This window comes from Podarcis muralis, chromosome 5, assembly GCF_964188315.1.
Source record: "Podarcis muralis chromosome 5, rPodMur119.hap1.1, whole genome shotgun sequence".
Taxonomy (NCBI): Eukaryota; Metazoa; Chordata; class Lepidosauria; order Squamata; family Lacertidae; genus Podarcis; species Podarcis muralis.
The window spans coordinates 8,168,495-8,192,054 of NC_135659.1; the positions used below are offsets into that span (position 1 = coordinate 8,168,495).

General features: G+C 48.0%; 1 protein-coding gene across 4 annotated transcripts; it reads right to left on the minus strand.

Moving 5' to 3' along the window:
* Positions 1 to 26: 26 nt before the first annotated feature.
* TOR3A (torsin family 3 member A) lies at positions 27 to 19,810 on the minus strand. Of its 4 annotated transcripts, none has more exons than XM_077928246.1 (9): positions 19,627 to 19,810; positions 19,383 to 19,456; positions 17,476 to 17,550; positions 13,796 to 14,083; positions 11,874 to 11,975; positions 7,360 to 7,625; positions 6,019 to 6,194; positions 4,484 to 4,608; positions 27 to 2,412 (listed from the first exon to the last, which is right to left on the minus strand). In XM_077928246.1, the coding sequence occupies exons 3-9, from the start codon at positions 17,498 to 17,500 to the stop codon at positions 2,162 to 2,164; spliced, it is 1,233 nt and encodes a 410-aa protein (XP_077784372.1). In that variant the 5' UTR covers positions 17,501 to 17,550; positions 19,383 to 19,456; positions 19,627 to 19,810; the 3' UTR covers positions 27 to 2,161. The 4 variants fall into 4 exon arrangements, with proteins under 4 accessions (XP_077784372.1, XP_077784373.1, XP_028588199.2 ...); XM_077928247.1 differs by having other exon boundaries at positions 17,476 to 17,547; positions 19,627 to 19,751; XM_028732366.2 differs by lacking the exons at positions 17,476 to 17,550; positions 19,383 to 19,456; positions 19,627 to 19,810 and having other exon boundaries at positions 13,796 to 14,668.
* Between the last annotated feature and the right edge of the window lie 3,750 nt (positions 19,811 to 23,560).

The following is a 23,560-nucleotide window of genomic DNA, read 5'->3' on the forward strand; positions in this document are numbered from 1 at the left end:
AGTTAACAGAAACGACGACCCTGGAATTATTTTCACAATTCAAATAATTTAATGGTGTTTATAAAAATTCATAATTAGAAACTAGTAGTAGTGTGGGTTTTTTCACCTTTTACTTCCGTAGAAGGGATAAACATGGATTTGTTGCTTTTACAATGATAAGTTGTCTGAAGATGTTAATTCTGCCCCCTCCCCGCGTTTTCCACAAGTGCCTCCTGTAGCAGAATGCCTGACCACCTCTTCATCTTGGAGGCTATCTCAGTGTGCTTTCCAGCTGTTGTATTTTGAGGCTTTTAAAGCTTCTCTGTCGTCATTGCTGCCCCCCACCCCTGCTGTGGCTCTCGCACTTTGTCTGTGCTCAGGAAAGCAGTTGGATTTTCCAGCCCTATGAGAGACGGGTTCAAAGGAAGTAAAATGCACATTTCTGTTCTAATAAGCTAGAACCATGATGTCCTGGTAAAGCAAAGAAACAAACTAATGACAAGCTATTTTCCCTGCCAAGAGAGAGAGAAGATCCAGAGTGATGGAAGAGGACTTGGACGATTGTTTTCATCTTGTAGCAACCAGAGCTTGGGCCAGGAGTGTGTTTTCCTGTTCATTTCCCAAGTATGTGTGAAGTGCTGACCCAATGAGCAAGCTTGTATGCCTGGGCTTTCCATAGCTACGTCTCAACTTTAATTGTGGTGAGCACTCTCTCCGTCTCACTCAACCTTGCAGCACTAAGACAGCCTTCTTAGAGCACTGCAGTGATTCTACAGCTCTGCTTCGCCATGAGAGCAAGAGGGACTTTTCCAGTGCAGAAGAAAGGGTGATTCGGGTGGTTCCTGCTATTTTATTTTTAGCAAGTGCTTCAGATGCAAGTTTTCAAGAAGGAGGAAGCTGCACACCACAGCAGACTATGGCACAGAGCAGAACAGTTGGGGGGGGAAAACCTAATAAAAGGTTGGCACCAAATTATTGAGGGTCTTGAGGGCACTAAAATAACTCAAGAGGAAGTTAGTTGATGTCCATGCATGGGTTAATGTTTGCCCAGGGCTTATGTGTGGAGGCTTGAAATGTTAGCTCATTACTAAATTCCTGTATCATTCTGGCCTGTGTTCCTCCCTGCCAAGCAAGCACTGCATCTCTTTCCGGTGGGCTAAGCAGTAGGACACATCTGGCCAATGTGAGGCTGCTACACTCTCTAAAGTACGTCCAAAGTGGGCCAGAACAAGCCTCAGGATGCCAACCTTGACCACCCTGTGCTTTGTATTGTGGCAGAAATGGGTAACGGTGCCAAGTTTTAATTCATAAAGATGCAGGTTTGCAAAACCAGTGAACGTTGGCTCATGCAAACAGTGTTTGCTTTTTATCTCGCACTGACTAAGCTTTATTGCTCAACTTCCGCGCTGAGCTTTTGGCACTTGTCGCTGCCTCCCACCCCATACCCATCCAACACAAACACAGACTTTGAGTTGAGTACACCCTGATGGTGCCCTGGATTTAAGTCCCTCAGCAGATTAAAAATCAAAAATTGCAAATGTGCATTCTTCATAGTGTACATATATACAGGGATGCACATTAGCCAAAACTTTGCAGCAGATTGCTTGCTGCAGTATCCCCGCATCCTTTAAAAGCCGATTATTAAGTACTGTGAAGGTAAATACTACCTCTCCAAGTTCAGGGCAAGTCCCCTCATTCATGCAATAACTTGGAGGCATTTCTTGCATACAAAGCAAATATTCCAGCTCCTTGTTCAGTCACACCCCTAAAGGGGCAGAGGAGGAAGTCATGTCTCCTTTCAGACAACAGCCAAAAGGAATCTCAGTCTTCAAGACAAAAAGGAAACAGCCTTCAACTCTACTTGCTGCTGTAGTTTCTCTGCCTCAGGACCTGCCTAAATGCCCACCATTTATTCCAAAGCAGCACATGAAAATGTCCTTTTTAACAGCACCATTGATGTTGATTCCTGCTGCATAGTGTCTACTCATTGGCAATGTCTTCACTTGCTGACGCATGTTCCTCCACAGGCTTCAGAATTATTGCTTTTCCCCAGTCCGGCAGCCCTCACATTGTAGGGGATTTAATGCCGGGTGTCAGTGAAGTAAACATCTCTCGCTCCCTGTGCAAGAGGAAGTAGAGCAGGTTGCATTGCAGCCCTTTGTGCAGCCAAACTTCGACAACATCAGGGAAGGAAGTAGTTTATACGCTGAGAGACTGACTTGCAACCCTGGGCTGAGAAAAGTTTCTCCTCCTTGGGGACGAACACCATCATCCTTGCAACCTCATCCAGTGCCTCTTCGGTGAACGGAAGGCCCCGGGCAAGGAAAGCATCTCTGGCACACAGCTTCACGTGGCGGAACTCCAAGGGCAGGAACGGTACCAGGAAGTCTATGAGATTCTCTTCCAGAAGGCGGTTGTGGGCATAACCCTCATCTGGAGGAAAAGAAGTGGAAGGGGTGCATAAGACACTTTCCCTCCCTTTCCACCAAGGTATTGTGTCTCCAGGTTGCCACAGAAGCTGGCTAGGAAAGACTGCTGCTTTCCTAGCTGAGTTGGGCATGGGCTCTTTGTACAGGAACATCAGCGTATGTGGCCTTTAGTGGAGTAACAAAACAGATAGAATGCTGTCCCAGGAATCTTAACAGTCTAAATTTTGGCAGCAGGAGGAGACAAGGGAAGGGAAAGAGCAGGACAGTGGGAAGGAAGCATAAAAAGTAAAGGTAAAGGGACCCCTGACCATTAGGTCCAGTCGTGACCGACTCTGGGGTTGCAGCGCTCATCTTGCTTTATTGGCCGAGGGAGCTGGCGTACAGCTTCCGGGTCATGTGGCCAGCATGACTAAGCCACTTCTGGTGAACCTGAGCAGCGCACGGAAATGCCATTTGCCTTCCCGCTAGAGCGGTACCTATTTATCTACTTGCACTTTGACGTGCTTTTGAACTGCTAGGTTGGCTGAAGCGGAGACCAAGCAACGGGAGCTCACCCCGTCGCAGGGATTCGAACCGCCGACCTTCTGATTGGCAAGTCCTAGGCTCTGTGATTTAACCCACAGCGCCACCCGCGGTGAAGGAAGCATGTAGTAAACATTAGCATGTAGTAAACATTAGCAATGCAGTAAACATTTCCAGTGAATTTATAGCTGCTCCATTTATAGCTGCTTTATCTAAAGGAGCTCCTGACATTATGTATCAGTAAAGGTAAAAAAAAGGTAAAGGACCCCTGGACGGTTAAGTCCAGTCAAAGGTGACTATGGGGTTGCAGCATTCATCTCGCTTTCAGGTCAAGGGAGCAGGGCCGTCTTTAGCACATGTGGTGCCGGAGTGCAAAGATCTGCCCAGCTCCCCCAAATTTAGGGCGGCCTGGAGGAAGGGAAGCCTGCGCTGTGGTGGGCGGCGGGTTCCCCAGGCGGGAAAAGAGAGCGCGGCTGGCAGAGCTGACCCCCCCCCCCCGGCGCCAGGGGAGGGGTTACAGCACGGCCCTTTGCCAGCCTGAAGGGTCCGTCTGTTGGAATGGGCAGGCAAAGGAGCTGCCCCTTCCCAGCAGGCGGGCTCTGCAGAGCAGGGAGGGGAGAGGCTGAGATGGGACTTGCCTCGCCGCCGTCTCCAGCTCCTCCAGGCGCAGGTTCTCCCAAGGTATCTGCCGTGCCAGCGGCTGCTGCTTCGCCGCCAAGCCCTACTCACTTGGTCTGAGGCAGCGCCGCTGCTGCGGGGTGTGGCGATGGCCCCCGCTGCTGCTGCTGCCCCTTGTCCCTCTCCACGGGAGCCACAGCTTTCCCCTGCGCTGCTTCCTTGTCCTCCTCCCTTGGCCGGGGCTCTGGGCAGTAGTGGTGGCGGCTGTTGCTCGGTCTCAGAGGTGGTGGTGGTGGCGGCACTGGAGATGGAGTCACCAAAAAGCGGGCGCCTGTCACCCCCCAGAATTTGGTGCCCTGGTGCCCTGCACCCCCAGGTAAAGATGGCCCTGCAAGGGAGCAGGCGTTTGTCCACAGACAGCTTTCTGGGTCATGCGGCCAGCATGACTAAGCCGCTTCTGGCGAAACCAGAGCAGCGCAACGGAAACACCGTTTACCTTCCCGATGCAGAGGTACCTATTTATCTACTTGCACTGGCGTGCTTTTGAACGGCTAGGTTGGGAGGAGCTGAGACAGAGCAACAGGAGCTCACCCTGTCAGTAGACACCGGCTGACCACAGCATGCGTTCTTGACAGGATATGCCATCTCCTTGGATTTTCAGATGCACACTTACACCAGGGATGGGGGAGTGCAGCTCCCATCAGCCCCATCTCGACGAATTCCGCAACCTTGGAGCTTCCCCACCCTTGATGTAAGCCATCATCACATGTGAAGCATGTGTTTTTGCAACAAATGCTTTGATACAGGTTCACAATGCAGTGTCTACAGGAAAATGTTGATTCTTTGGTGATGTGTGAAGCAGTCCCTTAGAACCCTACGGGGAAAGAGAACTTCGCAAATCCTGCCTACTGTGTCAGGATCCAGGGGCGTCTCACCTGTGGACTCCAGCAGCTCCGTCCGTAGGTGCTGTTCTAAGGAATCCATGGTTATTTCCTCTCTGGCTCGACCGGCGCGCCAGAAGTCAAGAGCCACCTCATTTATGATGTTGCTGCCGGTGTTACTGAGAGGGAAGAGAGAGAATTATTTTTGAGTTGGTCCGACAGAATGAGGAGGCCACGGCTAGGGAAAATAACTTTGCCACACAACCTGTTCTGCGTTCAACCATTGTGACAAAGGTCCCAAACCAGGGATCAGAAACTTTGGGAAAGTCCTAGTTTCTGAAAGTTCCATGCACAGATGTAAGAATAGAAGGTGCTATAGCAGATTGCATGGGGCGGCTACATCTCTTAAGAAAATCACCAGGAGCTGTCTGTGTAATAATTTATGTTGGAAATGGTTGGTCTCCTGGCTTACACTTGGGGTAGGAGGCATGCCCTGTTCCATGGCTTCAGTAGACCCCTTCCCTACCCTGAAGGTCATGGAAAGTCTAGCATGGAGCACATAGGGTGCAGAGGCGGAGCTAGGTTCCCTTGCGAGCCTTGGCAAGGAGAGCGCATAGGCAAGCAGGCAGGCTCCGAGCCAGAGCGCAGAGGCGCAATTTCCCCCTTCCAGGCCTGTGCCCTTGGTGGTGGCCAACCTGACCACCCCCTGCGCAGAGGAAAAGAGAACCAGCCTACACAATGGTACAGCTAGCTTGGCCTGTGTTCAGAGCACTTGACGTAGCCTGCAGGTGAGAAAATGAAGGCTGAAGGGAGATTTAAACCAGCAATACCTTGTTTGCACCTTCAGCCATTGCAATACATCCCCTTTTGTATTGGGGATGCAGCCAGGAGGACAGAGGACATGGCAGTGATATGGTTCCACTGCCCCGGCTGGAGGTTGACTTAGTCCTGGGCAGCTGCATGTCAGCAAATCCCCAGCTGTGTTTGCAGGAGATGCTGAACAGCATGCAACTCTTGGCCCTACTCCAATCTACCCCCCAAAAGTCAGCAAAAAAACTGGCACAAATCCCAACAGCTTCAAAGCACCAGACATCAAGGGACAACAAGCTATCAAAACAGACATTTCCACATTCTTTTTCGTAGATAAGGATGAGTAACAAGAGCAATTCAGATTTCAGCGAGAGTAGGTAAAGTTCTCAACGCGATTCAAAGGCCTCGTCTTGGATATGGATTCAGAAAAGCAGGTTTTTTTGAGACTGATACAACTCTTCCCCCACCCACCCCAAACAGAAATGCATGTCCTTCCCCTTGCATATTTTGGGATGGAACCCACTGGATATTTCACAGCAGATATTGCTTATTGCATCGAACTGCTAAGCTGGCCAGCACTGGAGGTTTTCCTGAGGATCTGCAGCTTGTCACCTACAGCAGGGAGAGGAACTGCCTGTGACAGATGGATGCATCCCAAGGTTTTCACCTGCATAAGCTTAGAAACTCCTCTTCAAACTCACATATACCTTTCAAGAGCCTCTGGAAAAAGAGACCCCTCTTTGGTACATCGACTACAAAAAAAGGGGGGAGGTAATCACCTAAGGAATAAGAAGATGGATCTCCGGTAATCCACTGTATCAATGCTGTCGTAGTGATCCATGTAGGGTTTCAAGCCATCTAGGAGGTCATCGTGAAGCTTCTCTGCCTCGTCAAAGATGAACAGTGACTGCTCACACTCTTGGACCGTCTCACTGATCTGTTTTGCGAGCTGAACCTGAGCGGCCAAAGGAGACAGGCATGAGTCTCGCAGCAGGAAATGAATTTCATAGGATTTATTCCCCACCTTTTAGGGCAGGGTGAGGAGGGCCTTTGGTTCTCTGGATTTTGCTACACTCCAGTTCCTATTGGCCCCAGTCAATGGTCAGGGAAGGAAGTGGTTGTTGTCCAGCAAAATCTAAAGACTGCAGGCTCTCCTCCCCTGTTTTAAGGAATAAATCTTGCATGGCAACTTATTGCAGTACAAGCTATCAAACAATAAAAACTTGAAGCCAATAAATTGAGCAACGAAAAGGAAAGACAGTCATGTCATGAAGCCAGTATAGAATCCATAACAACTACAACGATCTTTATTACGGTCCAGAGACCCAACAAAACATTACAAATCAATACAGAGTTCATACAGCCTACCTCCAGGTTAATCAAGCACTTTGTTTGGAATATAGGGCTCATTTGTTCTTGCAACCACCGATAAAAACTTTGCCACTGCCAACGTTCTAGCTTGACATAGTGAGCCTCTGACTTTCCCGGGAAAGGCACCAGCAAGGGTAGTATCAGTTCAGCCCTGGCCTGCTCATACTTCACACAATGTAACAAAATATGATTTATGGAATCGATGTATTGAGCACACGAGCAAAGTCTGTCCTGGTAGGGAACTCCTCTCAACCTACCATCCAGCACTGCAGAGGGGAAGACATTCAGTCTGGCTTTGGTGAAAAGCCTTCGATAGTTAGGTACTGTCAAGTTTTTGATGTAAGATGTTAACTCAAAGACATACCCATATTGAACTCCTGCTGCCAGCGGACTACAGACTGCGTGTGACCGAGATCGCAAGTCACTGTGTGCATTGTCCCATAATCTTTGCTTTAAAACCTTTTGGGCGCCTTCATAGCGCAGGTATAAAATCATAAAAGCTGAGTGGCACAAAATGGTTTTAATTACAAGCCATATCACCGTGGGAGTGGGTTGTAGGCAAATGCAGACAAAAAGTGATTTGGGAGGGGAGGGAGGCTGCATTGTAAGGTTAGAATTCTGCCACAGTTCTATGACGGCACTTTACAAAAGTTAAGAATTGAGGAGCAAAGAGGGACACTCATTCAACACTGAAACATCAAAACAACCGGTACACTGGTTAATTATCGTCTGAGAAAAACTCCCCTCACCTTGTAAATATCCACATACTTGGAATGGGGGAAGTGAAATGGTGAGATGAAGACTTTGACACAGTCGCTTTTCAAGCCATCTTGGTAAAGGTGTTCTGCCATTATCCGGGCCACGAAGTTCTTGCCTGTGCCAGACCAGCCGTGGAAGGAAAGGGCCAAGGCTTTCTCTGGTTGAGGGGTTTCCAGGAAGCCTTGAACAGCTTTCAGGACAACATTTTTTGCTAAGTGTTGCCCATGGAGTCGCCTGCCCAGCTCCAGCTCCAACCCTGGTGATGAATAGAAGGGCAGGAAATCCTTTGAATATCATTTTGTGGTTGAGAGAAAAGGCACAATGGAAGGAGGGCAGTAGAGGAGATCTCTGGGCGCAAGTGTGTGACGATTCCCCAGAACTGTAGAGAAGTGACAAACTCCACCTCTCAAAGACCTTCATCTTCCTTCTTTAAACAAGTTACACCAATACGGCTGGGCAGCTAGGCAAGGGCAGGTGAGCAGAACCAGTGGTTAGTTATGGTATTTCTGTGAGTTTTGTAATCTCTTGAGTTTACCAGTGATTAGCAGCAGGAGGATAAATGTAAAATAGTTAAAAGAACAGCAGCAGACTAATTCATGCAAAATAAGAGGAGATCTGGCAAATTTGTATAATTCCCCCAGCCTTCTTTGTCACAGAATCATTTGTATTGCTAGACAACTTGAGATATTCAAAGGGGTATCTGTTCAGTCCTAAAAAGATGAAAGACCACAACAGGCTTCATTTGAGAGTCTCCACTTTGTGTGTTTTTTAAACGCAATTGAATTAGGGCCCATTGTCCCAGTGGGACAAAGTTAATAATGAAAACTTTGTCCATTTATTTCCTTGGGATTTAATTGCAGCTGATTTCAGCTGAATTGGAGCCTTTGTGTTTTACAAGGGTTATTTGTAGCCACAGAAAGCTCTGAGTTTCACTCACTTGTTGGCCAAAACCGCAACAGCAAGTTCACTGCCATTCCCAGGCTGTTAAGATGTAGGAGGCAAATGGTAAACTAGGTGTGCTTTCCCAACCTGATTGGCAATCCAGCCAATCAGGGTACAGGAATTAACATGCAACACAATTAGCATTACCAAATCAGCTGGGCTTTGTGTCTTTGAAGCCCAGTCACAACCATAGGTTCTTCCTGAGTCTGCACAACCATCCTTTCCCTCCACTGCTGCAAGCCCCGTTGAGTTAAGCCAAAAGCAGCCTTGCTGCTTTCATAACATCAACTGGTTGACGTTCCTGAGTGTGTGAGAGACCAAGAGTACATCAGCCCACATCAATATGTGGCGCAGAAGGCAAGGAGACAAATGAATGTGGAAACAACTTGTTTTGTGAGACAATAAAATATTATTTTGGGGGTGGGAGGAGGGAAAGATTTCATGGGGAGGAGGCAGAAGGGATGAACATGGTTTTAATTCACCCCTCAATGACTTGGCAGTCTTTGGGCATGGGGTGGGGGCTTTTTCTAAGTCATACCTTGCATATTGATGGATGAGGAGAAGAGAATGTTTGTGAGTGCTGGCTAGCTAGCCATTATCATGTTTTGTTTTATTTGCATGACATGATAAAATGTGCCAGCTACATACAGGCAGAGACTTGATACTTATTTCATTATCTATGGTGGTTTTTTTGTGGGAAGGGAAAATAAATAAGGGGCTTAGAGGGAGAGAAGCTGGACCATAAAGAAGGCTGATCGCCGAAGAATTGATGCTTTTGAATTATGGTGCTGGAGGAGACTCTTGAGAGTCCCCTGGACTGCAAGAAGATCAAACCTATCCATTCTTAAGGAAATCAGCCCTGAGTGCTCACTGGAAGGACAGATCCTGAAGCTGAGGCTCCAAGACTTTGGCCACCTCATGAGAAGAGAAGACTCCCTGGAAAAGACCCTGATGTTGGGAAAGATGGAGGACACAAGAAGAAGGGGACAACAGAGGACGAGATGGTAGGACAGTGTTCTCGAAGCTACAAACATGAGTCTGACCAAACTGCAGGAGGCAGTGGAAGACAGGAGTGCCTGGCGTGCTCTGGTCCATGGGGTCATGAAGAGTCGGACACGACTAAACGACTAAACAACAACAACAGAGGGAGAGAAATAGAATCATAAAATTGTAGAGACGGAAGGGATTCTGAGGATCCTCTAGTCCAACCCCTGCAATGCATAAATTTGCAGCTGTTCCATACAGGGATCGAACCTGCAACCTTGGCGTTATCAGCACCACACACGAACCAACTGAGTTAGGGAGGCTTGGTTGGCAGGGTGAGGAAACAGTTTTCAAAAAATGGCAGGCCTCTCATTCAATCCCTTCTTATCACGAGAGGAGGATTCCCTTTGTATTTGCTCAAAAGAGGGAGAGAGAGTTGGCGGGGCTTGTAGTGTGTTTGACCCTGAGGTCAAGGGCTTCTGGAGGAAGCACCTCCCAAAATCTATTTAGCTGGGAGGTTAGGGTAGCTGGGCAGGTTACTTTGCATGTGGTACTGGTCAGTCCTAGGCAAATGCTCCTTACTCGCCCACCCTCCAGTTTGTCGTGGAATGAGGAGAAAGCTCTACTGGAGCAAGGGAATCCCTGATTTTGCACAATGAGAGCAGCGGTCTCTTCTTGCAGACAGGAAATATGGCAAAAGGGTTCAGGTCTGGAATCTGCCCACCCCAAATATATGCTGGTGCTTCCTCACAATAGAGTTCTGTCTTCCTGTGCAACTCTATAACATGTCTGCGCAGAAGTGACCCCTGCTGAATTTAGTGGGACTTACCGTATTTTTCGCCCCATAGGACGCACCGGCCCATAGGACGCATCAAGTTTTTTTGGGGGGAAATAAAGAAAAAAAAATTTATTTCCCCCCAGGTGCCCGCCTTCAGACCAGGTCCGGGGACAGCGGGAAGACGCGCTGCACCTCCCAGCTGTCCCCGGAGCTTGCGGGGCAGGCAGCGGGGAGAAGCGCTCTTCTCCCCGCCGCCCGCCTTCAGACCAGGTCCGGGGACAGCAGGAAGACGCGCTGCGCCTCCCAGCTGTCCCTGGAGCTTGCGGGGCAGGCAGCAGGGAGAAGCGCTCTTCTCCCCGCCGCCCGCCTTGAGATCAGGTCCGGGGACAGCGGGGAGACGTGCTGCGCCTCCCCACTGTCCCCGGAGCTGGCGGGGCTGGCGGCGGGGTCTCCCCGCCGTCAGCCTCCAAACCACTTCGGGAAACAGCGGGATGGCGGTGTTCCGCCTCCCTCTGTCCCCCGACCTTGTGGGGCTGGCGCTGGGGCTCTCCTGAAGCCTGGAGAGCGAGAGGGGTCGGTGCGCACCGACCCCTCTCGCTCTCCAGGCTTCAGCGAAAGCCTGCATTCGCCCCATAGGACGCACACACATTTCCCCTTCATTTTTGGAGGGGAAAAGGTGCGTCCTATAGGGCGAAAAATACGGTACTTCCATATAACTGGGTATGGGATTTTGAATCTTTCCCATAACCATTTTATCCCAAAAATGATAGTCATAATTTAAGCTTTTTTATATAATCCACAGGTTTTAGTGAGACTGGGTTGTGCTTAATTCTTTCATTGTGAGACTCAAAATAGAGGTGGGTATCCTATGAAACAGCCACCCAGATGTAGCTGAACTACAACTCCCATCATTCCTGATCACTGACCCCACTGGCTGGGGCTCGGGTTCAGCAACATCTGGAGTACATCTGCATTTCTGAAAAAATGTAATTTTTCTTCACCTCTAAGAGGCTGAACCCGGACACTGCAGCTGAACATTTCCAGGGTGCCTTCAGTCTGCTAGGCTTCTTTCTATCTGAGAATTATTTGGGGGACTTAGAACTTCTTACTCACCAGCGCTCACAGGATTAAACAGAGAAAAATGGAGTTGCAGTTTATGCTGCTATCCTAAGCCCCACTTCCTTGGCACTTTCTTCTGAGTAGACATGACTTTTGTGGCATAAAAACCCAGTCTAGCCAGAACACAATAAATGTGTTCATTATTTTTGTTGGGAGCAAATGTTTTTCTATTTACACTCTTCATTAATTATGATGATTACCATTACTATTGTTGCCATCCTCGTTTTTGTTGTTGCAGTAATAATAATAATAATAATAGCCTTAACATGATTTAGTCTCAGACAAGTGAAATAAACCAGTGCTAGCTTTGTGGTGTTTCCAGCTATTTTACAGGACAGACTTAGCTGTGTCTACTAATGGGATTGTCTGCACCTTATTCTGAAATGAGCTCCACTTGTACTGTGGGTCTTACCCTCATTTTTATGTTGACATAGGTGCTAAGTATTAGTACGACTGCAATGCTTCAGTGTCCAGATTGTACTTGCAAGGCTGGATGGGGAGGAAAATCTGACCTCCTTGACCTTGCGCCTATGCCCTTGCCCTTGCCCCTGCCCACCCCAACCCCACATGACCTCCTTAGTTGCTGGGCTGCCCCAGCAGCTCTGATGGGCACCAGGTGCCAGGGTCCCGAAGGCAGTTCATGTGAAATACGCAGGGTGCCAGGTGAAACACAGTCCTCACCTGTGATATTGTTGGTCACTCTGCAGTCTCCCGTTGCGCAGCACTTGCCAAAGCTGCAGTACCAGCTGGAGACCATCTCCCTCACCATGGGCAGGCTCCACCCTAGGAGAAAGCCAAGCCAGTTTTGGGAAAGAAAGCCGGGAGCTACCCCAGTGCCCACGACTCAAGCAGGCCACATCTCTCCACCACCACCACCCCCGCCCTGCATTCATCCTCACAACTATTTTGCATAGTTGGCCGTTCTTGATGGAAGAGGTGTGTCCGAAATGGGCTTGCCCAAAGCAACCTCTGCCGCTGGTGCACTCTCCCCACCCACTTCCATTGATGCTACCAGAAATGGCAAGGGTTTGTAGGGCAGGCACAAGAGACACTTGTCTGCTCTTGCCTTTTTCCCAAAAGCTTTCAGCTCCACTTCCTCGGACGTCCTTGCTTGCACTTCTGTTGGATGCCACACTGTGTGCTAATAAAAGGCATCTAAAGGTAAAGGTACCCCTGACCATTAGGTCCAGTCGTGGCCAACTCTGGGGTTGCGGCGCTCATCTTGCTTTATGGCCAAGGGAGCCGGCGTACAGCTTCCAGGTCATGTGGCCAGCATGACTAAGCCGCTTCTGGCGAACCAGAGCAGAGCACGGAAACGCCGTTTACCTTCCCGCCAGAGCGGTACCTATTGATCTACTTGCACTTTGATGTGCTTTCGAACTGCTAGGTTGGCAGGAGCAGGGACCGAGCAACAGGAGCTCACCCCATTGCGGGGGTTCGAACCGCCGACCTTCTGATCGGCAAGTCCTAGGCTCTGTGGTTTAGACCACAGCGCCACCCGTGTCCCTACAAAAGGCATCTAGGGCTTTCATTATTAAGAGGCAATAACACATGTGAAGACCTCTGCTAGTCCAGGAAGAGACTCAAGCAGTCTGTAAGTTTTCCATATCTGTGGGTGGCCTCTCCCACCATCCAATTATTTATCATCACAGGCGTCTGAGAAGTATGACAACTAATAACGGCCTGCTCTGGCATGCAGCAGGAGGAGATAGGAATGCCCTGCCAAGGACTTTACCACCTCAGGCTACGGATGAAGTAACATACTTTTAAAAGTGTGCACCTGCTGCCTGAAGTAGTAAGACCCACTCTACACAGGATTTTGCCACTTTACTCTCCAACTTGTGCAGCCTAGCTCAGCTGAGGAGATTGCAGTGCAGAGCCCACAGTAAGGTGAGATTTGGATGGTTCAGGATTCTATATAAACTTTCTTGGTCAGATTTATTTCTGTAATCCTTGCATTCAAGGGAACCAATAAACCACTACAAAAATCATAAACCTGTGTAATAAAAGGCTTACATTAACAGAAAAAGAAAACTATATACTAAAACTTCTCTTTTCATAGGCTCTTTTAAATTTCCGCTAGCCACTTTTTGGAGGCAGGAGTGATTTTATCCAGAGCCAAATTAGGTCATTGTTTGCTTACAGTAATCACTGCTCCCCTTATAAAGTGTGCAGTGCAATGTACAATATATGCAAAAACAACATCAGGATGAACATATGAAAATGATTAAAAGTCGGTTTTTAAAAAGCAACGAACCCCTCACCCCAATCATAATTAATACACAGCTCTGAAACACAATACTCACAGGGAGACTAGCACGCAGTGCAATGCTAGAAGTCAGTCCCACTAGGTTAAAATGGGAATCACTACAGAGAAGTGAGTATAGGATTGCAGTCTTAATATGTGGCCCAAAACTAAGAATTGAGAGACCGCTCAGACCATCCACTACATGCACACATATTCGTCCTTGCTCAGTGAGCTAAATTTAGTGAGCTAAATTCTAAGAAGCTAAATTTAGTGAGCTAAATTCTAAGAAGCAGTAGCTACCTCTGTGCAAAAGCAACTGTCGGGAAGAAGAGGAAAGGCTGTGACATCTCTTTACCTTGGTGTTCCACAATGACTGTGCCTCCTCTTTCTTCCTCTTCTTCCTCCTCCTCCTCCATCATCACCGTCCTCATTCTCTCATTCTTCTCTGCCACTTCTTCTTCTTCTTCGCAGTCCTCCTGCCACAGCCGGCAGGCCAGGAGCTGCCAATATCTCCTGGACAGGTCCCTCATGGTGCCCAGGTGACTCCTCAGCCGCTCGTAGTGTTCGCTGCCCTGCGAGGCTGAGCTCTGAGCTGCGTCTCTGCGCTCCCAAGGCTTGCTTTGCCTCGCCTGCCCCTCTGCTCCTGTCAGCAAAAAGCAGAGGCAGAAAAACAGCAAAGGGCTGGAATGCAAAGCCCTGCACACCATGGCGCTGGCAAGGAGGGTGACAGGAGCACGTTAGCCACAAAGCCGATTCCCTTTGCCTTGTTCTGGCAGCTGCTGTGACCAAACCTAGCCCTGCAGCTACTTAACTTCCTAATCTGCTTGCCGGGAACACTGACCTCACTTCCTATCTGCTTCCCATTGGGGTTTCCTTGGGTACAGCCTGTTTACTTGTGACGACACACCACACTGAGGAAGGACTTGCCTATGCAAACACAGTTGCAACATGCTTTCTAGCTAGACCGCTGGGAGAGAGACACAGCAAAGTTTAAGTCAGAGAGGAAATGCTCCTGTAATCCGTTGCCTAGAGACATGTGACAGGTTTATTGCATTTCTTCGGAGAATCAGCGGGGGAGGATGGATTGAAGCCATCATCGTTGCCCGAGGTATGCACACTCCTTTCTTTTGCCCAGCATCTCTATTCAAAGCCCTGAACAAAAATCAATGAGCACAGACAAAGCGAAAGCGAAGAGGACTCGGGTCCATGAAAACTCCTGCCAAAATCAGTTTTATTTTATTTTTTATATATAATTTTTATTAAGATTTTTACATTGCAAAATAGAAAAAGAAAAAAGAAAAAATACAAAATAAAAGTAGTTGAAAACAATCAATCTTTTCATCACATTATTTTTCATTTACTTGTTTCTCGGACCTCCTCGTACCTCCCTTTTTTGTATTCCAGTTCAATTTATTAGCTCAGCAGTTTCTTTCCCTCTTTATTCTACCCAGATCTTTAATCTTAAATTATTATATCCTGAATTTTAACTTATAAAAAACCATTTTTTCATATTCTTTTATGCCATTACAGCAAGAAACCACTTAATTTCAATCCAACATCATTCTAACATTCATTAATTTTTCCTGCCAAAATCAGTTTTAGGCTACCAGAAGATTTCTTGTTGGTTCTGCTGCAACAGGCTAACACGGGGGCAGCCAAGGTGTTTGTACTGCTATGGGTTAGCGAGGGAACGGGGACCCTCCCCCCCCCCCCCCGAACCCCAGGTGCAAGGTATTTGCCTCTTGGGTGCTGGGGTTTTAATCAGAGCTTTTGATAATCATGGTGAGCAAACAGGCTAAGCTTGTTTTTCTGTCAGGCAGAGGGAGATGGTGGCCCTGCCACTAACACGTTAATGAAAACCACCATCAGTGCAAGAACTTATTCAGATGTGAACACTGTAAACCAGGCATAGGCAAACTCGGCCCTCCAGATGTTTTAGGACTACAACTCCCATCATCCCTGACCACTGGTCCTGTTAGCTAGGGATGATGGGAGTTGTAGTCCCAAAACATCTGGAAGGCCGAGTTTGCCTATACCTGCTGTAAACTCTGCAGCCCCTCCACTGAATACTCCAGGTGCTAATATGTATAAAATAAAGCATATTTCCTAAAGCCTCTGCTGTGCCTTGATTTTCCCAAAGGAAACACAACCCTGGGTGAGTGCCTGGGACCCTTTGGAATCTTCCTACTGCTTGGCAGAAACTTGGGGTGGTGCACCACCTCTGTAACAGTACCATAACTCCCACCATTTCCCTGACCATGGCGTGCTGGAGGTCACCCTCTGGAAGATTCAATCTTCAGGCTGTGTTTTCTACAGATCAGTTATATTTATTGTGAGGTAATTAAGTGCTGTGTGCAGTAGAAGGTCGGAAAGTGTTGTAAACGAAAATTGCCCTTTTCCCTAATGGGATATCCAAGAGCCCATATAGAGTCCTTACATAGGTTCCCTATTGGTGGGAGAAAATAACAGAGGCCAACCAGAGGATATTGAGAAGCAAAGCAGCTAGTAAGCCTGATCTTTATTGATCTGTTGCAACAGGGTGCTCCCCTCACACACAGGAAAGGAGAACCCAGAACAATGGCGGACAAGGCCTTATATGGACTTTTGAAATTGCCACCCTGTAGATCAATTGCCACCACGGGACGCGGGTGGCGCTGTGGGTAAAAGCCTCAGCGCCTAGGGCTTGCCGATCGAAAGGTCGGCGGTTCGAATCCCCGCGGCGGGGTGCGCTCCCGCTGCTCGGTCCCAGCGCCTGCCAACCTAGCAGTTCGAAAGCACCCCCGGGTGCAAGTAGATAAATAGGGACCGCTTCCTAGCGGGAAGGTAAACGGCGTTCCGTGTGCTGCGCTGGCTCGCCAGATGCAGCTTGTCACGCTGGCCACGTGACCCGGAAGTGTCTGCGGACAGCGCTGGCCCCCGGCCTCTTGAGATGGGCGCACAACCCTAGAGTCTGTCAAGACTGGCTCGTACGGGCAGGGGTACCTTTACCTTTTAGATCAAGACCACCCCCCAGAAACATCATACATCCTACATACATCACAGAAGGGGTGTAACCTAAGACCACCCCCCAGATACATCATACCTACATCACAGAAAAGGCGGTCTAAAACAGAAATTTGAAATTTGTTTTTCTCCTGTCCTTATTTATCTCCTGTCTGGCAGGTTACTTGATTGGATACCCTGCTTAGTAGATTGGATTGCCTGGGGAGCCTTGCCAGTCTTTTGTAATGATAAATACTTAGTTCCTGGGCCATGTCACAAGTTCACACCCTATTCAAACACAGACATACCCTTAAGACAGAATTTGTGAAGGAAAAGACAATGGGGAGGCTTTTCCATTTTCCTTTGACCTTGCAGAGAAAACATTTGGTCCGTTTGGGACAGTTTGGGAATCAAAAATGGTTCCAGGTCGGTCTTCCTGTGCTTGGTTGGTACACTTATGAACATTGAACATATATCTAAGACCTCAGAATTCCTTTCACAAAAAAGGGGGGTAGCTAATATTCGTCTACTTAGTGTGTGTGTGCGGGGTTGTGTCAGCATCACTTGGGAAGGTTCTCTATCAGCTTGTTATATTTCCTTCATAGTGAGCGAAGTGGGGGGTGGCCTGGCCTAGGGTGTGGTTGGTTGTCTTTGGTTGGCTCCGCTGAGATTTGTTTGTGTGTATGGGTCAAGTTAGCCATATTGATTCACATGCTGTTGGTGGATTCTTGTTGGGCTGTGTATGTACTAAAGGGGTGATGGTGTCCTCTTCTATCTGTCCCTGTGTCAGCTTCAGTTTATTGGTTAGCTTTTTTAGTAAGGCCATTTCCCATACAATTTGATACGAAATAAAATAAATAAATAAATAAAAATAAAAGAATTCCTTCCAGTAGCACCTTAGAGACCAACTAAGTTAGACCAACTAAGAACTTCTGAAGAAGTGTGCATGCATACGAAAGCTCATACCAATAACTAACTTAGTTGGTCTCTAAGGTGCTACTGGAAGGAATTTTTGTTTTGTTTTGACTACGACAGACCAACATGGCTACCTACCTGTAATTTGATACCAGTGGTCCATGTTTACTCCTGACAGGTCTCTCCAATGTCCAGCTATGATGCTTCTGGCTGCTGAGAGTAGGTGCGTTATTGTTTTTTTTTAATATTTTATTAAGGATTTTCTTGTTTTACAGAAGTGTAGTGCCTCGTATTTTTTTTTTTTAATGTAACATTTTTACAAATCCGTTTCATTTGTTGAGGCATTAGGGGGAGAAGAAAAAAGAAAGGGGGGGTGGAGAGAGGGAAGATGGATGGGGGTGGGGTGGGGTGGGGTGGGGTGGCGGTGTTTCTATTATGTTTAATGTATGTAGAGTTTGGTGTCAGCGTTGCTTGTGTTGTTCACTTGTGTTCCTTTGGTGGTGAGAGAGGTTGGGGTTGGCCTAGGGTGTGATTGTTTGCTTGTGATTGGCTGTGGTGATCTTTGTTTTCGTGTGTGAGTGAGGTGGGTGGGTGTTTTGGATCAGGTTAGCCATATTGATTTGTATGCTGTTGGTGGATTGTTGTCATTGTCCTGTTGGGCTGTGTATGTGATAAAGGGGAGCCATACCAGGGTGAAGGCGTCTTCTTCGAGTAGGTGCGTTATGAGCTCTTTATAGTGTGATAGAGGGCCAGTTCTGGGGTGACTTCTAATATCCGTTTAGTTATTTTGCATATTTACTGTATGACTGTTGTCCAGAAGGGTTGGATTTTGGGGCATTCCCACCACATGTGGAGGTGCAGCCTCTCCAGCATTTTGGTGAGGTTCCTGGGCGTATCAGCGCTAGATTCTGTGGTGTTAGGTACCATCTGTGAGTGAATTTCAGAGTAAGTTCTTATCTTCTGGCTGAGATAATGTAAATGGCAGCACTGGAGCAAGTCCTTTGTTTGCAGACATGCCGAAATGTTGATTTTGGCTGGCTTGCTCACTGACTCACAGATTGTTGGCTGCTGCATGTATCTGGAAGGGATATATAACCCACATGGATAGACTGTATGTCTGTGATGGATGTGATTCGATTTCAGACTCGGTTTAAGAAGGTATGCTAGCCTGGGGGAAAGGATATAAATTGCAGGAGGCACACAATGTGTTCCTACATTTCTGCTTGCGCTGCAAGCTGCTCCATCTGTGGCCGTTAACCCATTTACAAGGAAGAAGTGGGACTCCTGAATTAGAGTGTCACTTGCCATCAAGATATACTCCGTTTCTTTTTTTTTTTAAGATTTTTATTAAAGTTTTCAAAGTATTACAAAAAAGAAAAAAGAGAAAATACAAAATAAAAATAGTTAAAAACAATTCGATCTTTCCGTATCTTATCTTTCATTTGCCTATTTTCCGGACCTCCTCACACCTCCCTTTTTTTGTATTCCAGTTCAATTTATTGGTTCAGCAAATCTTTTCCCTCTTTGTTTTGTCCTGATCTTTAATCTTAATATATTGTAGCTTTAGATTTTCACCTGTTAACAATCCATTTTTTCATATCAAGATATACTCCGTTTCAGACCACCTTTTCCCTGTAAAACTCAGTAGAGAGAGGCATGAATACTGTCTTAAGATACATGTATCTGTTTTGAAATGGTCAGTAGATTTAGGGAAACAGCAAGAGGAGGGAGCACTGAAGAACAGGGAATAGTGTGAGGACATTTGGTGGGACTGTTTTGTTTCTATTTTAGTGCTCTGTGTTTTGCTTTTAGAATACAACCGAGTAGAACCCGCAGAGCCCCGTTTCCCAAGACAGCACCTTTCCTTCTGCCAGGGATGGGGAAGGAGTTTTTTGGCTGCCTCTCCCCTCATCCCTGGCCAGGGCTGAGCAGAGTGGGGAGTCTGGCCCCCCGCGCCTGGCTCTGCACTCCCGACCTAGACAGGCGAGTCTGGTGCCTTCAGAGGTGCTCTGGATCCGGTCCTGATCCCCATTCTCCGCTCTCACCTCCGCAGAAGGTTCGTGGCCTCGGGGCTGCCGGAGGGTCAGTCCGCCCGCTGCTGCATGGCGACCCCGCTGTCCTGAGGGGAAACGGGGCACGTGTGAATGGCCTCTGGGGCAGCTCCCCTTCTCCCTTCCCTCGCCCCCTTCCATGAGGACTAGAAGCCCCGCCGGGACCTCGGCCTCGCCCCCCCCCCCGCCCGGAGCACCTCGGGAGGAGAAGCGGAGGAGAAGCGGCGGCTCCCTTTACCTCTCTCCGCGCGCTTCCCGTCGGCGTCTGTTGCCATGGGAACCGCGCGCGCCTCCGACAGGCGTCCCTCGCAGCGCCTGACAGAGCAAAGGCCGCTTCCGCCCAGAACTTGCGCCAGGCGCTCCCTGCTTTCACCCCCGCTATCCGCCCGCTTCTCTCCCACGCGCCCCATTTTAGAAAGGTTTTGTTTTGTTTTAAGGCACCGAGTTAGACGCCTTGACAACGGCGATGGGAGCCGGGAAGGGTCCTTGCCCTAAGAAGCAACGGAGCATGCGCGCCAGGAAAGGCTGGTCCGCCGCGCTTGCGCCCAAAGAGAGAGAAGGAAGGAGGGGCAGTGGGCAGTGACGTGTCCGCCTCCCCTGCCAGGCAAAGGACTCGCGCCCAGAGAAGGAGTGTGCATACCTCGGGCAACGATGATGGCTTCAATCCATCCTCCCCCGCTGATTCTCCGAAGAAATGCAATAAACCTGTCACATGTCTCTATCGTTGCCCTGTGGGAAACGGTTACAGATGGGTAGCCGTGTTGGTCTGCCATAGTCAAAACAAAAAAAATTCCTTGCAGTAGCACCTTAAAGACCAACTAAGTTAGTTCTTGGTATGAGCTTTCGTGTGCATGCACACTTCTTCAGATACACTGAAACAGAAGTTGCCAGATCCTTCTATATAGTGAGAAGGTGGGGAGGGGTATTACTCAGAGGGGGGTGGGAATGGGCGATTGGCAGATAGCTGTGATGAGCCTGTTGACGACTATTAACGACTGCTGTAGGTCTTACAGGAAAAAGCAAGGGGTGAGAAGGTGAAAAATGGCTTTGTCATCCATTCCCACCCCCCTCTGAGTAATACCCACCCCCCTCTGAGTAATACCCCTCCCCACCTTCTCACTATATAGAAGGATCTGGCAACTTCTGTTTCAGTATATCTGAAGAAGTGTGCATGCACACGAAAGCTCATACCAAGAACTAACTTAGTTGGTCTTTAAGGTGCTACTGCAAGGAATTTTTTTTGTTTTGACTGTGGGAAACGGATTACAGGAGCATTTCCTCTCTGACTTAAGCTTTGCTGTGTGTCTCTCAGGTCTAGCTAGAAAGGGAAAAGTTGACAGCTATGCCTTGGAGAGGTGCCAGAACTGAGTTCTGGGGAGTTCCAGCAGGAAAAAGGCCCGGTCTTGCCCCCTTCCTGCATTTGAGAAGGCAGAGAGCATGACCTGGGTTGCTTGTGGGACCCTCCTGCCCTCCAAGCGTGATAGGGATAAAACACAGGGAATTGCTGGGTCCTCCAGGGCTCTGCCCCACCCTGTCTCCCAAACTGCAGTGTAGGGATAGCAACACTGGAGGGCACGCCAGGGTTTTGCCCTGCTCCCTCAACTGCTATTCACCTCACCCTTGAAACCTGCAAAAATTATCAGCGGGTTATCTTTAACCCTTTTCACCAAAGCCCCCCCCCCCCCAATTAGGGATAGGTGACTGGTTTATAAAGGCCTACTCTTCAGGCTAGGTTCTGCTGTGAATCCAGATGGACCCTTAGATGGGTTACATATAAAAGCATCTATCACTTCTGCCTGGAAAAGGGGAATCATCGCAGGGCAAACTCAGCCTGTTCAGTGGGCATCATGGGAGCCTACGCCTAAGGGCAAAGGTCCCTTCACTACCCCCAATATTTGAGGTGGCCACCCCCCACCCCCCAGTTGATGGGCATTCAAATAGTGTGCATACACCATATCATGTGATCAGTTTTGCAGGGTGGGGCTTACCTGCCCCCCGCCCATATTTTATTCAAGGCTGCACCCCGGTGGGCATAGAATGCGGAGTGTCTGGGGAGGGGAGCAGAGAAAGAGAAAACTGAAGGGGAGACTAAATGATAATGGCTGAAGCTCTGCTGGACTAGCACACTGAACAGACACACTCCACGCTGCAGCATTTTCTTGCAAATCCCATGTCTCAGTGCACACAACAGATGCGCATAGATGATCACGATGATGATTTAAATTTGTAGCTCACCCTTCATCCCAAAATCCCAGGGCAGTTCACAGCAGAAAAATACAAAAGGAGAATACAAAATACACCATAAAACAAAAACATAGAATGGAGAATACAGTGGTACCTCTGGTTACGTACTTAATTCGTTCCGGAGGTCCATTCTTAAGCTGAAACTGTTCTTAACCTGAAGCACCACTTTAGCTAATGGGGCCTCCCACTGCTGCTGTGCCGCCGCCGCGCAATTTCTGTTCTCACCCTGAAGCAAAGTACTTAACCCGAGGTACTATTTCTGGGTTTTTTGGGGGGACGCGGGTGGCGCTGTGGGTAAAAGCCTCAGCGCCTAGGGCTTGCCAATCGAAAGGTCGGCGGTTCGAATCCCCGCGGCGGGGTGCACTCCGTTGCTCGGTCCCAGCGCCTGCCAACCTAGCAGTTCGAAAGCACCCCCAGGTGCAAGTAGATAAATAGGGACCGCTTACTGGCGGGAAGGTAAACGGCGTTTCCGTGTGCTGCGCTGGCTCGCCAGATGCAGCTTTGTCACGCTGGCCACGTGACCCGGAAGTGTCTCCGGACAGCGCTGGCCCCTGGCCTCTTAAGTGAGATGGGCGCACAACCCCAGAGTCTGTCAAGACTGGCCCGTACGGGCAGGGGTACCTTTACCTTTACCTTTACTATTTCTGGGTTAGCGGAGTCTGTAACCTGAAGCGCCTGTAACCTGAAGCGTATGTAACCCAAGGTACCACTGTACCACACTTTCAACCAGTTTATTGTCTAGATGCAGTACATTGAGGCTGGAATGAATGCAGGCAGACAAGTTTCATGGATAGCAAAATATATTTCAATTTCTGTAGTACAGTATAGATCACATAATCCCTTGCAAGTAACAGAATAGGTCACAACAGACAGTTCGATACATTTTGGAATCGGTTAACAATTCTATATCCCACCATCAACAACCTTCCCTGACCCACAATGTCCTCCATATTACAAAAGATGCAAGTGAGGCTTGGGAAGACCATTCCTGTGTCAGGTACAGTTTGTCCTCTTCTCACCACCATCTGTGCAAGAAAATTTTTCCATTGCTCACTCTGAGAAAGAGGAAAACTACAGCCTTGCAATCCAGCACCTTCCAGGTAAACAGGATGTCTTGTCGCAGAGGTACAAAGGTTACAATCAGTTGTGTAGATAATTCGCAAGAGATCTGCAACCATGTTGTGCCCATTCAGTTTACATTCACAGATTCAGTCCCAAAGCATGAGGTTGATTACAATTAGTATACTGATCTTCCCACACGTCCCCCTTAGAAAAAAGTACACGTATTTCCCAAAGACAACAGGATTTATTTGATAAGATTCTCAAATTATATTCTGAAGATGGAGGTTTGGGGGGGGGGGGTTCTTTTTAAACAAGCAGCAGAAAAGGACACAATGTGATGAAAATTCTTTGGGTGGATCCCGGCCATCTTACAATGACAATTACAGTGCCATCATAGACAATTTAAAAACAAAAGCAAAAAGCTTTTTGGAATGGATAAGTCTACCATGTTAAAACTGATTTAGCAATACTACAATCTGCACATATAGTTTGTAATGTTCTAGGAACAGAAATCTCTCTCACACCTCTACCTAGAACCTGCAAGTGAGTAGCCTCTAAAAACTGTGTGTGTGTTAAAGGTATTTATCAGACTCCTTCAGAGCTTACACAGGGTGTTGATCCAAATTCAGATGTTTATATTTCCTCATCTTTCTCCAAAAGTGGATACTGTTTCAGTGAATTTTTAAAGTTTTGAACCAGATTAAATACTGTACTTGGCGTTTGGCATCTTGAAACTACTGTTCATAATATTCAATCCAGGTGGCACTTCCTCCAAAATCCACAAAAATTATCAATGACACACCCACCTTAGTCAAATAAACCTGGAACACATGGCTTAGCTAAATGGCAATACACTTGGGTCATAT

What these genes read in the sequence shown, in the direction of transcription:
- TOR3A (XM_028732366.2), bottom strand. Translation starts at nt 14,147, where the DNA reads ATGGTGTGCAGGGCTTTGCATTCCAGCCCTTTGCTGTTTTTCTGCCTC. An exon ending in AGTGACCAACAATATCACAG is followed by an intron (nt 7,626 to 11,873) that starts GTGAGGACTGTG and finishes ATTCATCACCAG; the next exon opens with GGTTGGAGCTGGAGCTGGGC. An exon ending in TCCATCTTCTTATTCCTTAG is followed by an intron (nt 4,609 to 6,018) that starts GTGATTACCTCC and finishes CTTCCCTCTCAG; the next exon opens with TAACACCGGCAGCAACATCA.